General features: G+C 53.3%; 2 protein-coding genes across 3 annotated transcripts; one reads left to right on the forward strand and one right to left on the reverse strand.

Annotated features, from left to right (window-relative positions):
• Positions 1-1,076: 1,076 nt before the first annotated feature.
• On the reverse strand, positions 1,077-4,205 carry LOC105540880. Its single transcript, XM_011981628.1, has 3 exons — positions 4,039-4,205; positions 1,613-1,696; positions 1,077-1,501 (listed from the first exon to the last, which is right to left on the reverse strand). Exons 1-3 carry the CDS (start codon positions 4,120-4,122, stop codon positions 1,310-1,312), a joined length of 360 nt encoding a protein of 119 aa, XP_011837018.1. The 5' UTR covers positions 4,123-4,205; the 3' UTR covers positions 1,077-1,309.
• A 1,611-nt stretch (positions 4,206-5,816) lies between these two features.
• Positions 5,817-6,811, forward strand: ZNF593 (zinc finger protein 593). Of its 2 annotated transcripts, XM_011981630.1 has the most exons (3): positions 5,817-6,123; positions 6,358-6,420; positions 6,514-6,811. In XM_011981630.1, the coding sequence occupies exons 1-3, from the start codon at positions 5,924-5,926 to the stop codon at positions 6,653-6,655; spliced, it is 405 nt and encodes a 134-aa protein (XP_011837020.1). In that variant the 5' UTR covers positions 5,817-5,923; the 3' UTR covers positions 6,656-6,811. The 2 variants fall into 2 exon arrangements, with proteins under 2 accessions (XP_011837020.1, XP_011837019.1); XM_011981629.1 differs by having other exon boundaries at positions 5,838-6,123; positions 6,358-6,811.
• Positions 6,812-12,255: the final 5,444 nt, after the last annotated feature.

Consider the following 12,255-nt stretch of genomic DNA (forward strand, 5'->3'; position numbering starts at 1 on the left):
TGCGAGGGGGGTCGCGCCGCCAGAGGGCTGCGGGAGAGGGCCGCGGTCAGGGAAGCGGTCGAGCGGTCCCGGGGAGGAACATCGGAGAGGAGGCTGGGCCGAGGGACAAGTTTAGTGGGGCCGGGGGAACCCGGGCGGAGTCAGGGGCAGTGGTGAGGAGCGGGGTCAGGTGACCAGTGGGGGACTGGGACACGGAGGCGGGTCAGGGCCTGGAGGCAAGGGGAGGGCTCAGAGGCCCTGGGAAACGGGGCTGGGGTGGGACAGGGTCAGGGGATTAGGCGAGGGGTGTGGAGGGAGGCAACGGGGATCAGGATCCCTGGGGAGAGAATGAGGTCAGGGGTTTAGGCGTGGCTGAGGAGGGACGCTGGAGGCGTGTGCAGGTCTGGGAAGCTGGAAGGATCCCTGGGAGAGCAGGTGGGAGTGGGAGGGGCTGTTCAGATCCCACCTGAGGGAAGCCCTGGGGAAAAGAGACGGAGCCCGGAGAGGGATCAGGTCCTGACATTAAGGGAAAGGGGGACTGGGGGCACGGGAGAAAGGTGGAGCAACAGGAAGGCCTAGGTCAGAGCCTTAGGGGAGAGCAGGGGACTCAAGAAAGGTGGGAAGATGTTGGGGGGAAGGGCAGTCACAGAGAGGTGATGAAGCTTGAAGTGGAAGCCTCGAGTCCAGGAAGTTTCTTAAGGAACCGGAGGCGAGGGTGGGAGGAAAGAATGGAAACCTGGGGGCGGGAGAGGCTGCTGGGTCATGGGGACCCTAGGAGAAAAGAATAGGTTCAGTGGTGAGAGGGGGATGTGACCAGGATGGAGAAAAGGCAGAAATGGAAAATGTGCCAGAGATGGAGCCAGGAGGGAGACTGAGGTCCCAGGTCCCACCCGCTAATCTTCGGCATCAAAGACCTTCTAAGACAGTGATTCCCAAAGCAGCATGCTGCGGGGCCCTGGTGGGGCTTGCTGAAAACATGGCTAGATCTCCAAGACTCTGCCACACCGGCGAAATCGGAGTCTCTGAAGGAGGGTCCAGGAATATGTTTGTGACACGCTTCCTTGGAGGGTGAGGGTTTAGACAATACTTGGGAACCTTGGAGCTGGATCACCTGTTGCAAACACCTAAAGGTATTCTCCATTCTTGGATTTTAGAGAGATGGCCCCTCCCAAGCGGATGGGTCCAGAGAGCCCATAAAATACCTTCTAGCACCTCAATCCCAACAGCTGGTCAATTCCTCCAGAGATTTACCCTAATCTCCCAGATACGCTGATTTGGCCTGTTTCCTGCTGAGAGAAACAAACAGCCTGGGACTGCCCCTCCCCAGCCCTCAGTGGTTAGAAAGACAAACCAGAAGGGAAGGACCAGGCAGAAGGGGGACCTCAGGCCCCTTCCAGAACCACCACAAACACACACATACATACTGGTCAGCGCAAGGCTCTGATGGTAGCAGCTTATCTTCATCTTCTTTGTTAAACAGAGATGACATTGTCAGCCAGCCTTTCACCCCGACCCCCTGAACCTGGGAAAGGGGTTGGGAGTCAGGGAAGGGGCCCAGCATAACCTCCCAGGACTCCACAGAAGCCTCTGCCAGGCTGCCCAGGGTTGGGGTGGAAGAAGGGAGAAGACTCACCCGGCGGGCCAGCTGTGACATGGGATTGAAGGTCTCCTCGGTTGGTTCTGCTGTCTCAGACTCCACTAATGCTGGGTTCTCCCTCTGGGACACAAGACCCCCACACTGCATGAGAGAGGCCGCAGAGGAGTGGGATCTCCCTCCTCCACTGCTAGCCTAGTACACACAGACCAGGCACCCCAAATACCACAGAACTAAACACACACACACTCCACAGATCCACAAGGGCACATGGGAATGCATACAGATATACCTACAGAGTAAATCCCTGCAGACCACCTTTTTCCTCGTGTGTGTGTGTGTGTGTGTGTGTGTGTGTGTGTCAGAGTCTTGCTCTGTTGCCTAGGCCAGAGTGCTGTGGGGTGCAGTGGCACGATCTCAGCTCACTGCAACCTCTGCCTTCCGGGTTCAAGTGATTCTCCTGCCTCAGCCTCCTGAGTATCTGGGATTACAGGCACCTGCCACCACCCTGCTACTTTTTGTATTTTTAATAGAGATGGGGTTTTGCCATGTTGGCCAGGCTGGTCTCGAACTGCTGGCCTCAAGTGATCTGCCCATCTCGGCCTCCCAAAGTGCTGGGATTATAGGTGTGAGCCACTGGCCCGAGCTGCAGACACCCTTGAGCACACATACCTGCCCACCACAGACACATCCATATACACTCAAAAGCATGTGGACATGGGCATGCACTCTGATGTAGACACACACCTGTACACGAGCATGCCCCACATGGCTACAGCTCTTCATCTGCACATAGACGTATGTGTTATGAGGTACCTATACAAGGACACACACAGTTATACCGTTCACAGCTGTGCACTTACACAACCACAGAAAGCTGCACGGAGGCCCATCCGCAACACACAAAACCTCTTCACCCAAAAACAGATACCAAAACACGTACACCATACAAACATAACACCTACAAATGTCTACACAGAGGCATGCAGGCATAGACTGCTGCCCAAAATGTTCACACCTACACACACACCTTCACTGGGGATTCCACACAGACACTGATCACACCAGTTACCCACCGACATTTCTGCACAAGCCCAGCCTTAGACACCAACCTCTCCAGACATTCAAGCATTCAAACCATTCTCCGCCCCTCCCAACCAATTCCTGCCTCTGCCACACTTCTTGTGATTGTGTGACTGCCACTTATCACAGCCTCCAGACATAAGACTGTCCCTGGTTTCAGAAACTTTGCTGTTGTCATTGTTGTTTTGAGACAAAGTCTCACCTGTCACACAGGCTGTAGTGCAGTGGAGCCTTGACCTCCCTGGGCTCAAGCGATCCACCCACCTCAGCCTCCTGAGTAGCTGGGACTACAGGTGTGGTGCCACCGTGCCTGTCTAATTTTTGTATTTTTTTGTTGAGATAGGGTTTCACTATGTCACCCAGGCTGGTCTCAAAATCTTGGGCTCAAGTGATCCTCCTGCTTCAGCCCCTGAGTAGACAGGATTACAGGTGCCCGCCACCATGCCTGGCTAATTTTTGTATTTTTAGTAGAGACAGGGTTTCGCCATGTTAGCCAGGCTGCTCTCCAACTCCTGACCTCAGGTGATCCACCCTCTGTGACCTCCCAAAGTGCTAGTATTACAGGCGGGAGCCACTGCACCCAGCCTGTTTTTTGTTTTTTTTTTTTTTTGAGGCAGAGTCTTGCCCCGTCACCCAGGCTGGAGTGCAATGGTACAATCTCCGCTCATTGCAACCTCCGCCTCCCAGGCTCAAGCAATTCTCCTGCCTCAGCCTCCCAAGTAGCTGGGATTACAGGCACACGCTGCCATGTCTGGCTACTTTTTTTTTGTATTTTAGTAGAGACTAGGTTTCACTGTGTTGCCCAGGCTGGTCTTGAACTCCTGAGCTCAGGCAGTTCACCCTCCTCGGCCTCCCAAAGTGCTAGGATTACAGGCATGAGCCACCATGCCTAACCCAGCCTGTTTTTTTGTTTTTTTGTTTTTTTTTTTTAATGTCAGAACAACACATGGTCTAAGTATGGCTTTGATCTGATGCTGCTACAGTGACCTTTCTAGTATAGGCGCCACTCCCCCTACCTCTAGTAACAGGAGGCTCACTACATCACTCCTAATTCTGCTCCCATTAGAAAGTTGTGTCCAGCTAAGTGTGCCCATGTGCCTACTGCCCACTGGTCCTAGAAGAATCTCTTCCATGTGGCAGCCTCGAGATCTTTGGAGACAGTGGCCACTCCTCCCATAGTCCCTAAGTCTTTTCTTCTTCCTCAGTTTTCTTGAATGTCCTGGCTTTCTGATGCTGCACCATGCTCTTTACCATTCTTGAATGTGCTGTCTGCACGAACGTGGCCCCCCCACCTCCAAGCCTATCCTGTGCCCCACTTCATACTGCTCATTCCTGCTGCCCCTCTGCATATGCTCCACCCAGCATGCATGGATGGTACCCACCTCCTCTGCCAGGTCTTCCTCAGATTCCCCACTCAGTGTCTGTAGCACTTTGGACTTGTAGGTTTTCCAGAAGGCCTGGTTCATGGCTGCAGGGGGAAGGGGTCTGGCACCCAAGCACAGGAAGGTGGTGGCTCAGTGGATACCAGTGAGTCTGGCCCTAGGAACTTGGTGAGGCCAAGAGCCTGTCTGAGGGATCCAGTGACTTCATTAAAGATGCACCAGCCTCCCCAGCTGGCACAGTGCCCAGGAGGTGAACCTGATCCAAAGGAGTCGGGGGGTGGGGGATGGAACAGGCTTCCGCCACCTTAGCCCCTTGTCTTGACCCATATTGGCCAAGAATAACGAAGACATCTGTCTCTAGAGAGGCTTTCTTTTTTTTTTTTTTGAGACGGAGTCTCGCTCTGCCGCCCAGGCTGGAGTGCAGTGGCCGGATCTCAGCTCACTGCAAGCTCCGCCTCCCGGGTTTACGCCATTCTCCTGCCTCAGCCTCCCGAGTAGCTGGGACTACAGGCGCCCGCCACCTCGCCCGGCTAGTTTTTTGTATTTTTTAGTGGAGACGGGGTTTCACCATGTTAGCCAGGATGGTCTCAATCTCCCGACCTCGTGATCTGCCCGTCTCGGCCTCCCAAAGTGCTGGAATTACAGGCTTGAGCCACCGCGCCCGGCCCTAGAGAGGCTTTCTTCTTGGGCCTAGGAGTACTTGAGGTTGTTCATCTCTTAGCATGGCTCCAGGAAAATCTTCTTCCATTCACAAAATCCTGAGGTCTGGGACCCACACTGGAGCCCCTGTGACTGTAGTCATACCAGTTGTGTCCTCAGCAGGGCTCCACCCCTTGTCCCTACTCAGCCTCAATGAACTGGAGCAGGAAGGTCCCCAGGCCCCCAGTGGGCACCTTGGGCTTACATTTCACTCCTTTGTCTGGGCTGGAAACTGATTCCTCTCCCCAGGGATACACGTGCCTGTCTCCTTGTTTCCTGGCAACAGATTCCAAAGAGCTGGAGCCCCTGAATTATTGCTAAGCTCCTCTGGCCCCTTCCAGCTGAGTTGGCTCTGGCCAGCCTGGGAGGCACCAGGATCCTGTGAATGGGGAAAGGCCCTCTAGGCTTCTGCCCACTCTGAGCATGCAATACCTAGGCCTTTGCTGCCAGCCCACCTCTGGGAGCCCAGGGCTTAGAGAAAGGAGGCAAAGATGGAGAGGTCCTTCTATAAGTACTTGTGAGAGGAACTGAGCCCTCTGGAATCTGGATGCCTGAGGACTGCAATCTCTGGGGAGGAACACCCTTCATGGATTTGGCTGGGGGCAGAGAGAGGATGGAGATTCAAGGGAATAATGGGAGCCAGGAGAAGTGACGGGTTTTTCAGGGACTGGAGATATCTCGGGAAGTCCTGTGGGGCTGGGATTGCAAACTTATTCACTCTCAGTCATTTACTAATTTATTCATGACACAGACATTTATCAGTGGTTTCCAGAGATGCAGCATCCCACCCCCACCGCGGAGTCCAAGGTCTGGGAAACAGGAAGGGACGACAGGGGCAGAGGTTGGCACTGATACTGGTTGGGCCAGGCCAGGGAGAGCAGGGCAGCAAGACGGCCCCGAAACCCCTAGGCGCACGCACCACCCCGCGCTTCCCCAGCTAGGACCCGCGTGGCCATGCCCTTCAGTGGTCACAATTTTGGAGACCCGTCCCGAGCTCGGTCACTGACGTCGACGGCCGCCTGGCGGCGCTCGAGCCGCTGGCCGAGAGTGACGTCATCAGAGGCGGTCCGGCAGAGCCTGCCTCGCCCCCCTGCGTGGCGTGACGTCGCTGATCGGCCCGGAAGCGCTCACACGTGTGCTCACTGCCCTGCTCCTGGCCCTTTGGCCGCCCGGGCTGTTTCTGGCCATGGGTCGCTCCCGCCGGACAGGCGCGCACCGAGCGCACTCTCTAGCCCGGCAGATGAAGGCGAAGCGGCGGCGGCCGGACCTGGATGAGATTCACCGCGAGCTGCGGCCTCTGGGACCCGCACGGCCCCAGCCCGACCCAGACGCCGAGCCCGACCTCGACCTGCCAGGGGGCGGCCTGCACCGCTGTCTGGCCTGCGCGTGAGTCCCGGACGAGCCCGGCCGGGAGCGGAGGAGGGTCCGCGGTACCGGCCGGGAGATGTGAAGTTCAAGCCCCAGGCCGTGCAGAGCCTTCTCTCTTGGGACCCGTGGGTCCGCCCGCCTCCCGTTTCTCAGACCCGGATCCTGGCGTCAGGGACAAGCTAGGGCTATGGAGATAGGTGTACTTGGGAGACTATCACCTCCTCACTCTCCTTCTCACTTCCATCCCTACAGGAAGTACTTCATCGATTCCGCCAATCTGAAGACCCACTTCCGATCCAAAGACCACAAGAAAAGGTATGAAGGAGTAAGGAGAGGATTGATGGATGGGTGCTCAGCAGATAGGGCTTTCACCTGTCATCTCCCAACTCCTGTTTTTCTTTCTCCCAGGCTGAAGCAGCTGAGCGTCGAGCCCTACAGTCAGGAAGAGGCGGAGAGGGCAGCGGGTATGGGATCCTATGTGCCCCCCAGGCGGCTAGCAGTGCCCACAGAAGTGTCCACTGAGGTCCCTGAGATGGACACCTCTACCTGACATGGCCTGAAGATGCAGGGCAGAGGAGTTGCCCATGGACAGTGACGCAAGGACTAGGCTGGGAGGGAGCGTGCCAACCCCTTTTGGCTCTGGGTTTGGGGAACGGAGGGCCTCTTCTGGGTGCCCTGCCCCCAATAAAGGAACTGGACAAAGAGAGCTTGCCTCCAACTCTAACTTCCAGGTCGCTGTCTCAAACTCCTGCCCTGGAAGGGCTTGTCTAGTACTTTCTGTGCACCAGGCCTAGGGTGTCAATCTTGGTCTATCTTTGGAGCCCACATCCCTGCCTTCCCTCTGAGGTCCTAGCATCTGAACTGGAGCACCCAGATGGAGGCCTGATGCAGTGTGGGGTGGCGGGAGTGGGATCAGATTACTCTGTCCTGCTTCCGACAGAGACTGATCCCCAGAAAAGAAGGCTTCTGAGATTGCAGCCCCCTCCCGAGTCACCTACCCCCAGCGTCCAGGTGAGAGTCTCTCTTCTTCATTATGGGGCCCGTGGCACCCGCCGCTGCCCCACCATCTTCCAGACGGCATAGCAGGAGCCACCCAGCCCGAGGACAGCTAGCACTGTAGCCACAACTCCCACCAGCAGACTGCGGGGCTCTGCCTTCAGCTCACCAGCTACCTGCATCTGGAGGTGCACAGAGGGTGTGCCTCAGGGGTCAGTTGAGACTGTCAGGAAGGTGGGGAGTGGGAAGGGGCTGAGTAGGTGTAGCTAGGGGAAGGAGACATGGACGCTGGTACTGCCCCAGGGAGATTCCACCCCAATCCCTTTCGCCTCACTGCCCATCTGGGCCTGCCTGCTCAGGCGGCAGGGAACGTGACAGCCTGGCTGTTGGGGGTGTCAACCCAGCTATGGTAGGGGGAGGAAGGGGTCAGTCGTGCCAGAAACCATTGATCAGGGGTACTTACCTGTAGCACCCGGAAGTAACCAGGGGTCAGGCGTCGAAATCGCATGGTGGGCGGCACTGGTCTCCCTGGCGGCCTATAGGGTGGGAGCGGACATGAAGACCAGTGGTCTTTATGATACCAAGAAGTGGAAACTAGGGTAGAGGGGTCTCTGACCTTCTACATACGCAAGACCCAAGCCCTCAGAGGATGCTCACCCGCGCCTGCCTGCCAAGGTCTGGCAGGGGGCGGAGCAACTGGACCTTTAAATCTGGTCCCTTCCCCCACTGCCTACCATCCTGCCAGCCTTAGGAGCAGCTGTCAAAAGAGATCAGCATCAGGCTTGAGCGGCACCTCCCCCACTGTCCAAGGAGGCGGGTCTGGGTAGGCAGAAGAGGCCTTGGCTGGCAGGGCTCAGGAGTCCCAGGCCTGGACCAGGTACTGGGCGGGCCTCCCTCAGCCCCTGGTCCGAGCCCCATCCCTACTTCAGATGATTGGATGCCAGCATTATGGAAGGAAGGGGAGGGTGCCTTTTCGATTTGATTTCTGTGAAATCAACCACCCCTACCTTGAGGGATGGCACATTTAACCTATTTCTTTCTTTCTTTTTTTTTCAAAGACAGAGTCTCACTCTGTCACCCAGGCCTGAGTGCAGTGGCATGATCTCAGCTCACTGCAACCTCTGCCACCCAGATTCAAGCGAATCTCCTGCCTCAGCCTCCCGAGTAGCTGAGATTACAGGCACCTGCCACTGCACCCGGTTAATTTTTCTATTTGTAGTAGAGACGGGGTTTCACCATATTGGTCAGGCTGGTCTTGAACTCCTGACCTCATGATCCACCCGCCTCGGCCTTCCGAAGTGCTGGGGTTAGAGGCATGAGCCACTGCACCCAGCCAATTTAACCCGTTTCTTCAAGACAAAGTTTCTGCAGGGACTTCCCTGCCCTCAGCTTGAAACAGTGATAAAAGCATATCTGCATATACCAATTAAGAAAGCTGCCCATGACACGTTAAAAATAGTAGTCATTGTTCTAAGCACGTAACTTGTATTTCATTTGGTATCCATTATCTCTTAAATGAAAAAGTATGGTTGGGCAGCACTTTAGGAGGCTGAGGCAGGCAGATTGCTTGAGTCCAGGAGTTCGAGACCAGCCTGGGCAAAGGTGAAACCTCATCTCTACCAAAAAAAAAAATAATAATTTAGCCAGGCATGGTGGTGCATGCCTGTAGTCCCAGCTACTCAGGAGGCTGAGGTAGGAGGATCACTTGAGCCTAGGAGGTGGAGGCTGCAATGAGCCGAGGTCGCACCATTGCACTCCAACCTGGGTGACAGCCAGACCCTGTCTCCAATAAAAGAAAAGAAAAGAAAAAGTACAGTTTGCAGAATAGTATGTAGACTATCTGCAGATATAGAAAACAGAAGAATATCCCAAATTTAGCAGTGGCCCCCACTGGGGAACATGATAGAGACACACTGGGGAAAGGGCACATCCTGCTTTCACTTAACCTATTACCTTTGAAATGTATACAGCAAATATGTAGAACTTTATATTCATAAAGCTTTTTAAAATAGGCCGGGCATGGTGGCTCACGCCTGTAATCCCAGGGAGCCAAGCGTGGGAGGCCGAGGTAGGTGGATTACTTGAGGTCAGGAGTTTGAGACCAGCCTGGCCAACGTGGCAAAACCCTGTCTCTACTAAAAATACAAAAATTAACTGGGTGTGGTGGCGCACACCTGTAATCCCAGCTACTCGGGAGATTGAGGTACGAGAATCACTTGAACCTGGGAGGGAGAGGTTGCAGTGAGCCAAGACTGCGCCACTGTACTCCAGCCTGGGCAGCAGAGCAAGACTCTCTCAAAAAACAAAACAAAGCCCTTTAAAATAGAAGCTGCCGGCCGGGCATGGTGGTTTATGCCTGTAATCCCAGCATTTTGAGAGGCTGAGGCAAGTGGATCACTTGAGGTCAGGAGTTTGAGACCAGCCTGGCCAACATGGTGAAACCCCATCTCTACTAAAAATACAAAATTAGTCGGGTGTGGGGGTGCACGCCTGTAATCCCAGCTACTTGGGAGGCTGAGGCAGGAGAATAGCTTGAACCTGGGAGGTGGAGGTTGCGCTGAGCCAAGATCACGCCATTGCACTCCAGCCAGGACAACAAGAGCAAAACTCCATCTCAAAAGAATAAATAAAAATAAATAGAAGTTGCCACTTACTGTGTCCCTAACTGCCTAGCCCTGGCAGATGCTGGGAGCATAGAGTAAAGGCGCCGTGGTTCAAGGAGGAAAGGGGCTGGTTTTCACCTCTGGTGGCAGCTCAGGAAAGATATTTGATGAAATCAAGATCTGTCTACCGAACACTGGGATAAAGGCTCTGTTAGAATTTACTGGACTTCGCTAGAGTGCCATAGGGAGGCTGCTGCATGAAGAGGCAAAAATGTTAAAGGAGGATGCAGCACAAAGTGTTCAAGGGACACAGACCCGAGGCAAAACACAAAGCTGGAGACAGGCATTTTGCAAATTTGAAGCCAACTGGCTCATAAAATGAAAGAGGCTGTTAATACCAAGTGTGAAGGTGGGATGGCATCACCAGAGCTGACCAAGTTCAGAGAAGCTGAAAATCTCAATTTGTATGTGACATTATTAAACGTTGACAACACACATACACTACATGGGCCAACCATGGGCGAAATTCAGACTTTGGGTCTCTGGGTTACCGGTAAGGTCGTGACAGGCTTTGACGACTGGGGGTGCTGCAGAAATTCTGAAGTAGGTGACAACAGTTGGCTCCTCCCCACAGAATTAAAGCAATAATAACTCATATCTACCCCATGATGCAGATTTCAAAGTACTTAATGTCATCACAGTGCTAAGGCCTAGGTATCTATCCCTTCCGGAGAGGAAGAAACAGATTCAGAGAGCTGTAGAAGTTGGGCTGAGTCACATAGCAGTTGAGTGTGGAACTGATTTTATCTGATTTTTTTTTTTTTTTTTTTGAGACAATTTTGCTCTTGTTGCCCAGGTTGGAGTGCAATGGCACAATCTCGACTCACTGCAACCTCTGCCTGCGGGTTCAAGCAATTCTCCTGACTCAGCCTTCCGAGTTGCTGGGATTATAGGTACCCTCCACCACGCCCAGCTAATTTTTTGGATTTTTAGTAGAGACAGGGTTTTGTCATGTTGGCCAGGCTGGTCTCGAACTCCTGACCTCAGATGATCCACCCGCCTTGGTCTCCCAAAGTGCTGGGATTACAGGCGTGAGCCACCGCACCCAGCCTTTTTTTTTCTTTTTTTTTGAGATGGAGTTTCACTTTTGTTGCCCAGGCTGGAGTGCAATGATGCGATCTTGGCTCACCGCTACCTCTACCTCCCGGGTTCAAGGGATTCTCCTGCCTCAGCTCCCGAGTACTGGGATTACAGGCATGTACCACCACGCCTGGCTAATTTTGTATTTTTAGTAGAGATGGGGTTTCTCCATGTTGGTCAGGCTGGTCTCGAACTCCTGACCTCAGGTGATCCACCCACATCAGTCTCCCGAAGTGCTGGGATTACAGGCCTGAGCCACCACACCCAGCTGATTTTATCTGATTCTAAAGTCCTGGTAGTCCCCTGACCTGAGATGATGATGATGAAAATGAACATTTACTATGTGTCAGATATTTTCTAAGATGAAAGCTCTTACTCTGGGGTCCAGAATTCAGGGGATCCATAAACTTGGATGGGAAAAATTATATTTTTATTTTTGCTAACCTCTAACCAAAATTTATGATTTCCTTGTATATGGATTGAAGTAGTAGTATCTTTGGCTTAGTCACCAACAGAAATCACAGACATTTTGGCCGGGTGTAGTGGCTCATGCCTGTATTCCCAGCACTTTGGGAGGCCGAGGCGGGTGGATCACGAGGTCAGGAGATCGAGACCATCCTGGCCAACACGGTGAAACCCTGTCTCTACTAAAATTACAAAAAACTTAGCCAGGTGTGGTGTCAGGCGCCTGTAGTCCCAGCTACTCGGGAGGCTGAGGCAGGAGAATGGCGTGAACCCGGGAGGCGGAGCTTGCAGTGAGCCGAGATTGTGCCACTGCACTCCAGCCTAGGCGACAGAGCGAGACTCCTTCTCATCAAAAAAAAGAAATCACAGACATTTTCATGTCAAATTGTAGTTATTGCAAGTATCTCAAAATATTTATGCTCGAATGATTTCAAATTCACAGTGGTTGTTAAACCACCGCTAAATTGTTCATGAGCACCTTCTGTTCCAGATGTTCCTGTGATGTAGCCGCCATTAACTGGGCACCTCCAGGCCTAGCAGTGGTTCAGTGACCAAAGGGTGAATCTGCCTGTTCTCAGTAGAGCTTCTCCACTCTTCTGCATTCCCTGTCTTTAGTTGTTTGCTGATCAATATATAAGAGGAGGGGAGTCAAAGACCACCGCACAGTTTAATGTTCTTATTCAAGCTGGTCGACAACACACTGAGGTCATTAAAAAAGGAAAATTTAACTTTTGGCCAGTCTTGTTAATGTTAGTAAACCCATAATATCATAAATTTCTGGTTTTATTTTTTTGAGATGGGGTCCTGCTGTGTTGCCCAGGTGGCTTTGAACTCTGGGCTTGAGTGATACTCCTCACCTCAACCTTTCAACCTCTCAACTTCTCGAGTAGCTAGAACTACAGTTGTGTGCCAGCGCTCCCCAGCTCCAAATTTTTTTTTTTTTTTT

This window comes from Mandrillus leucophaeus, unplaced genomic scaffold, assembly GCF_000951045.1.
Source record: "Mandrillus leucophaeus isolate KB7577 unplaced genomic scaffold, Mleu.le_1.0 Scaffold23, whole genome shotgun sequence".
Classification (NCBI taxonomy): Eukaryota; Metazoa; Chordata; class Mammalia; order Primates; family Cercopithecidae; genus Mandrillus; species Mandrillus leucophaeus.

Excerpts from the sequence above, each read along its gene's own strand:
- ZNF593 (XM_011981629.1), top strand. The coding sequence starts at position 5,924 with ATGGGTCGCTCCCGCCGGACAGGCGCGCACCGAGCGCACTCTCTAGCC. Across the intron at positions 6,124-6,357 it reads CACCGCTGTCTGGCCTGCGC|GAAGTACTTCATCGATTCCG; the intron begins GTGAGTCCCGGA and ends CCATCCCTACAG.
- LOC105540880 (XM_011981628.1), bottom strand. The coding sequence starts at position 4,122 with ATGAACCAGGCCTTCTGGAAAACCTACAAGTCCAAAGTGCTACAGACA. Across the intron at positions 1,697-4,038 it reads AGGAAGACCTGGCAGAGGAG|AGGGAGAACCCAGCATTAGT; the intron begins GTGGGTACCATC and ends CTTGTGTCCCAG. Across the intron at positions 1,502-1,612 it reads TGTCACAGCTGGCCCGCCGG|GTTCAGGGGGTCGGGGTGAA; the intron begins GTGAGTCTTCTC and ends CCCCTTTCCCAG.